General features: G+C 41.6%; 1 protein-coding gene across 1 annotated transcript; it reads right to left on the bottom strand.

Moving 5' to 3' along the window:
• Nucleotides 1-4,258: 4,258 nt before the first annotated feature.
• LOC106094319 (arylalkylamine N-acetyltransferase-like 2) lies at nucleotides 4,259-5,398 on the bottom strand. Its single transcript, XM_059370542.1, has 2 exons — nucleotides 4,476-5,398; nucleotides 4,259-4,393 (listed from the first exon to the last, which is right to left on the bottom strand). The coding sequence occupies exon 1, from the start codon at nucleotides 5,347-5,349 to the stop codon at nucleotides 4,525-4,527; it is 825 nt and encodes a 274-aa protein (XP_059226525.1). The 5' UTR covers nucleotides 5,350-5,398; the 3' UTR covers nucleotides 4,259-4,393; nucleotides 4,476-4,524.
• Between the last annotated feature and the right edge of the window lie 1,547 nt (nucleotides 5,399-6,945).

Here is a 6,945-nt window from a genome sequence, read left to right on the forward strand (position 1 = left end):
GCCTTCTAGTTCCTACCGTTAAAACCCTCCAGATCGCTTTAAAAAGCCCAGTAACTTGCGAATGTTCACATCCGCTAAATCAGACAGGTTCTCAAAGAAATGAGAACCCAAATTGGAACTCCTTCTAACTGTAAGTGGCGGAACACACACACACAGAAGGTGTTCTATAGTCTCTTCTTCCTCGATGTCCCTACAGCTTCTGCAAAAGTCGTTGCTGGCAACCTTCAGTCTCTCAGCATGTTTTCCGAGTGAAATATGTTTCATCGCTTCATCATCAGTTAGGTCAGGTTTAAGTGGCAGTCTGCCATCAGACTCAATTAGACGTTTTCGTCCATTGTGCTACCACAGGAACAGAAGAAGGAAGATGCCTTCTAGTTCCTACCGTTAAAACCATCCAGATCGCTTTAAAAAGCCCAGTAACTTGCGAAAGTTCACATCCGCTAAATCAGACAGGTTCTCAAAGAAATGAGAACCTAAAGTGGAACTCCTTCTAACTGCTAGTGCGGAACACACATACAGAAGGTGTTCTATAGTCTCTTCTTTCTTCTGCAAAAGTCGTTGCTGGCAACCTTCAGTCTGTCAGCATGTTTTCCGATTAGACAGTTACCTGTCATGACGGAAACAATGTTTGAGACGTCTATTCTAGCCAATGACAGCAAAGCAGTAGACCTCTTCATGTCTAGATGAGGCCACATAGTTTTGGAATGCTCACAGCCCCCTCTTTGCGACCATCTATTATTCGTTGCCCTTCGGGTCTGGTCCTGAAAACTTAGCTTACATGTCGCTAGAGGCATACACACAGATTCCAGTGTCCCTGGAGTGTGTTAGGTAGTTCCTAGCCTCGTAAGCTCATCCGCTTTACAATTCCCTGGAATATCTTTGTGGCCCGACAGCCAGAACAGGTGAATTTTGAACTGTTCAGCCCTCTCGTTGCGAGGTCTGCGACAGTCAAGCGCGGTTTTTGTGTTTAGAAATACGTTCTCCAGGGATTTAATGGCTGCCTGGCTGTCTGAGAAGATATTTATGGCAATCGTCGTAATGACATTATATCATAGCCATTCCACCACTTCCTTAATTGCAAGGATTGGAACCATCCGTATAGAAGTCTATGTAACTTCTGTTACCAGCGATATGGTAGTTCCAATCGGTTCTATCAGGAATAGTGGTAGAGTAATTTTTTTAAAAAAGCGGCTCAGGTCCGCACTGCCTGGGACATCGGATACTGTATCAAGTATAACACAGAATCCGCCGCCACATGACCAATGGAGAAGCTCCCTTAACCTCACGGCAGTGGTCGCTGCAATTTGGCTACCCACAGTGTCCACAGGCATAAGATGTAGCATTAAATTCAGTGCATCAGATGGTGTCGTCCTCAGTGCGGCTTGGATTTGGATCCGTTTAAGTATTGAGCAGTAGGTGGATTTTCGAAGCGCCGTCCACCAGACCACAACACCATATAGCATAATAGGTCGGACAACTGCAGTATATACCCAATGCATGACCCGCGATTTAAATCCCCAACTTTTGCCAATGGCTCTCTTGCAGGTGTATAGGGCAAGAGTGGCTTTTCTTGTCATTTCCAATAATGTTGGATTTGAAGTTCAGTTTCCTGTCTAGCAAAACCCCGGTATTTTGCGCTTTCTGTAAATGGAACATTCTCTCCACCCAAGGGGACAGGTTCATCATCAGTTATTTACATCCAGTTTTGGGAATACTTGTTCGTCTTGATCTTTTCCAGATAATTCAAACAAGCTGATGCTGACCCTAGTCTAGTTTGTGTGTCACCTCCGGTCACAAAAGTAAACCATCGGCGTTTGCTGCCTTGTTCGATATTATCCAAGCCACTACTACAATCAAACTTCATCATATTCTCAGTATCAGTTAACAGATTTCATCTTCATCTCTTATTAAGGTTGTGTGTGTTTTCATACATCTACAAGGAATTGCACAGTAGTAAGTGCAACAAAGCTGGTCCCAATCCGCTTTGCACCTGTTAAGCGGAGGACCACTTCTCTAGCCTAAAGCTATTGTAACGATGATTTTCTTCCAAAACTTTGCATGTTGCAGGCAGGCCGGCTTAGATGAACGTTTGGGGGATTTCGTTGTCTATATTTTGAAATTTATTCTACTTTAGGGCATGTGGGGAAGATGATAAGACGCTGGAGCATATTCTATGTCATTGTCCGGCTTTTGCGGCTAACAGACATCGGTACTTAGGTGGGGACACGATACCAGACATGAACCAACTTGGGGCAGTGGTTTGGAAAACAATTGAGGATTTTGTAAGTAGCACGGAATTCCTAACTTAAATTTTTGTTTTTCGAGGCTACTTTTTAGTTTTTAGAGCGCACAACAAGCCGATTACTGGCTTAGGTGTATGTCTATAGTGGCATGGGGCAGATTAATATCTCTAACCTCTTTTCAATCTAACCTTATCAACTTTACTATACCTTTCATTAATTTTTTTTCAATTGCCATACATGTTCATTTGTATTTATAATGCCCATCAATGAAGGACGGGGGTATATTTTTTACTCTACACCCCTACTTTGGTACAGGGTATTGTAGTTCGTGCATTTGTTTATTACATTCAGAAGGAAGAGAGCTAGACCCATTGATAAGTATACCGATCGATTCAGATTTAGACATGTCCTTCTGTCTGTCTGTCCATGTTAATTTGTGAAAAAACTACAGTTCGCAATTTCCTCCAATCATCTTCAAATTTAGAACGTGCATCTTTTTCGACCTTGAGACGAAGCCTATTGAAATTCGAAAAAATAGGTTCAGATTTGGATATAGCTCCCATATATAAATATGTTCGTCCGATTTGCCGTAATACTGCAATAAAATGGTTTTTTATTAACCGATTCTCTCGAAATTTGGCAGGAAGGATTTCCTTATGGCTCTCGACGTTGCTGGTTAATTTCATAGAAATCGGTTTTAGATTTGGATATAACTCCCATATATATGGTGGTCCGATTTGCAATACCTGTGCAACAAAATGGTCCTCTGTTAACCTATTCTCTTGAAATTTGATACGAAGGATTTTCTCCTGACTCTCGACGTTGCTGGGGAAATTCATAGAAATTGGTTCAGATTTAGATACAGCTGTCCTATATGCCCAGCTCTAGTAATCCGAGCACGGTACCAACTCGGCTGCCAAGGGGAAACCCTTGGGATGTAGCCAGGGGGTTGGCTAGTTCCAAGTTTCAGGCTAATGGAACAAAAATTGCAAGATCGCGAGATTGGTTTATAGAACCTCAAGCGAGGCCTCCGTAGCGCAGTGGTTAGTAGGTCTTCATATAATGTTAACATGGTATGGAATTCCCTACTAATGCTGGCGACATTTGTGAGGTACAATGCCATGTAAAAACTTCCCCCGTTCGGAGTCGGCTATAAAAAGGAGGCCCCTTATTTTTGAGCTTGAAAGCTTGAACCGGATAGCAAATTGCAAATTTTGCCCATGAACCTTCCACTGAGGAACAGGGTCAAACTTCTCACATATCAATGAGTACAGTCCGATTCAAGTTTTAAGCTCAATGATAAGGGGCCTCCCTTTTATAGCCGAGTCCGAACGGCGTGCCGCAGTGCGACACCACTTTGAAGAGAAGTTTCACATGGCATAGTACCTCACAAATGTTGCCAGCATTAGAAGGGGAAAAACCACCGTTGAAAATATTTTTCTGATGGTCTCGCCAGGATTCGAACCCAGGCGTTCAGCGTCATAGGCGGACATGCTAACCTCTGCGCTACATGGGCCGATGTGGCCCATTTAAAATTCCAACCAATAGTTGACTTCCAACAACTGTGCCATCAGAAAAAATTTTCAGCGGTGGTTTTCCCCCGCTTATCATTAAGCTTAAACTTGAATCGGACTGCACTCATTGATATGTGAGAAGTTTGCCACAGTTCCTTAAAGGAATGTTCATGGGCAATTTTGCATTTTACATCGATCCATGTTTTGATATTGCCCCCATATAAACCAATCTCACGATTTTACTTCTTGAACTCGTATAGGGCGTAATTCTTAACTGATTTGATTAAAATTTTGCATAATGACATCTACTATGGTATCCAACATTCGAGCTCCAATAGCATATCAATTCTTATTCATTATCCTTTGTTTGCCTATAAAAAGATAGCGGGCTAAGAACTTGACAAATGCCATCCATGGAGGAGGGTATATAAGATTCGACCCGACCGAACTCACCTTGCTTTTACTTGTTTTTGATCTCTAATATACCATGCCTTATAAGGGTTTTAAAGTTTTTTATGCTTCAAAATGAAGCAGACAATTTATTAAAATTTTAATAACATCTTATAGTTGATAATTAATTCATTTTATTCCGACAAAGATACGTACTCATGGCATTTAAGTTTTGTATAAAGGCGCCTGTAATTGATGTGGCATTTAAAAAAATAAATTCAAAGTCGGTGTTTGTTTAACGTTTTTTTTCTAAAAATCAAATATTCACCTTCATGGTGTAGAGAGATTTTGTGTACTCTGTAATGCTGGCCTGTTTTTCATAGTCTTACCGCGTATGTCCTGCAGCACACATGGGGAGGCTTGGCATTAACCATTGAATGCCCATTTTCATCCACATACTCATTGTAGTAGATCTCATTCACACATTCCCAGCCTAGTTGTTTGCACAACTTTGAGGAATAGTAACTGGTGCAGTCTCCAGTCATCAGTTCATAATTCCAAGTTTTTCCCAACACCTGCAGTTCGTTAAATAAACGCGCACCAATTTTTTTACCGCGAATTTTCCTATCCACAGCCATGGCTGTACAATGAAGAACTCTTTGCACTCCATAACGTTTGTAGACATTTGACTCTCTCTCGGCACGTTCCCATAACTTGAGAATAACACTCCATTTTGTGAGCCCCTCCTTAGCGGCTCGTATGGACAATAATTCGGCTTCATTGGGACCTTTTGGTCCTGCTAGCAAAACACCTACAGTAGCTTGGCTCTGCTGGTCCACAGCCATAAGGCATGTTCCATGTTCAATTTTCGAAATATTGTAGTCCTCATCGGCCTTATCGGGCTCGGTCAATGCTGTGTTGTTGATATTCGCTGTAGTGGCCACCACATATGGTTTGTCACAATAGAAGTGGATACGTAGAAAATCTAAAACTCGCTGACGATCCGCTGGTTTGATGACTCGAATGCAAATGTCTTCAGCTTTTTGTTGAGTGGTTGAGATACTTCTATTAAAATGACCATAAAGCAGACTTTGAATTACGCCATGACGATGGTCGTATTTGCGCCAGTGGAGTAGTGGACGCAACGATGAGATCTTTTGAATAACTAAATGCGAACACAATAAGGTACTAGTCGCACACATGGTCTATCTCAGAACGAGATGTGCTTTGCTAGATCAATGAAGAATTTATGAAGATGATGTTATTGTCAAACGGCTATCATGGATATCAGATCGTGCTGCTAATTTTTCCATTTGCATTTTATTATAGGGTGAGCCATTAAAAACCTTCTTTACCAAGGGAAGAATGTTATGCTGAATTTTGGGTAGCCGCCTAAGATAGCGGGAACTATTAAATATTTATTGTGAAAGCACTCAGTTCGTAATGTGCGATATTAAATACGTTTCGGTTTAATATGATTGTAGAATTGACCTTAAATTTAATTTTGTTCTCGCAGTAATTTCCAAAGATTGAAATGAAAAAGTGCACGCAACTGGGAAGATGTGGACGAAATGAATGCCTGTAAAGCACTGCTGCGTTATTGATGCATAACATATATAAAGTTTAACTTGTGAATATATTTCTAGCCCATTGTCAAATCTCTCTTAACAACGCACAGTGGGGGAAATCGAAAAAAAAAACTAATAAAAAATATACCGTGTTCGAAAGGGTAGAGAAATCTTTTTGAAATTAGGAATGATTAAACTGAGGTGTTAGCGAGATTCAAGACCTTGGGGTGTCCGGGCACCTTTTGGCAGATTATACATGTTTGAAAGTTAAAAAATGTGAAAAAAAGTGTTTTTTTTTTGCATTTTTTGGACAAAAAAAGTATTCTCATTGATTAGTTTTTATTGGAAAAACTTCCATAAATTCGTTAGGTTAGGTTAGGTTGAAAAGAGGGTGCAGATATTAATCCACCCCATGCAACTATGGACATACACCTAAGCCAGTAATCGGCTTGTTGTGTGCTCTAAAAACTATTAAGTAACCTCTAAAAAGAAAATTTTAAGTTAGGAATTCCGTGCTACTTACAAAATCCTTAATTGTTATCAATACCACTCCCCTAAGTTGGTTCATGTCTGATATTGTGTCTCTACGAAAGCCGGACAATGACAAAGGAAATGCTCCAACATCTCATCACCTTCACCGCATGTCCTACACATGCTATCACCTGCCGCACCGCTTAAGTGAGCTCGTAGTCCTATGTGTCCCGTTATGATACCACAATAGCTATACTGACCTCCTTCTTGCTCCCTTTCAGTAATAGCCTCGTCTTCTCAAGATCTAGGATTTTCGCCGTCCTACCGACCGGTTCGCTGTTCCACAGGGTTGCATGAGCATTCGTCGCCCACTCCCTTAACTCGGTCTGCGTCGTCCCGAAAGGCTTCGGGTTAACCTAGTTTATTGACAGCAGTCCACTGGCCAGCACCGCCAAATCGTCTGCCCTTTCATTTTCCCTTACTTCGTTATGGCCCGGCACCCAAACGATGCGGATTTTCCCATCCCCAGAGAAGGCATTAGTCTCCTTCTTACACTGCAAGACTGTTCGTGACCTTACCGACCTGGTTGTTATTTCCCTTATGGCAATTGTTCTATCGGTAAAGATATTCACACTCGACGTCCTCGCGTTAGCACCACATCACTTCACTCATTCCGTGATCGCCCGGATCTCCGCCTGCAGGATCGTATTATGGTCAGGCAGTCTACAACAGATGTCAGACCCTGGGTTCTCAATGAAG

The sequence above is a fragment of the Stomoxys calcitrans genome, chromosome 5 (genome assembly GCF_963082655.1).
Source record: "Stomoxys calcitrans chromosome 5, idStoCalc2.1, whole genome shotgun sequence".
NCBI classification, from domain to species: Eukaryota; Metazoa; Arthropoda; class Insecta; order Diptera; family Muscidae; genus Stomoxys; species Stomoxys calcitrans.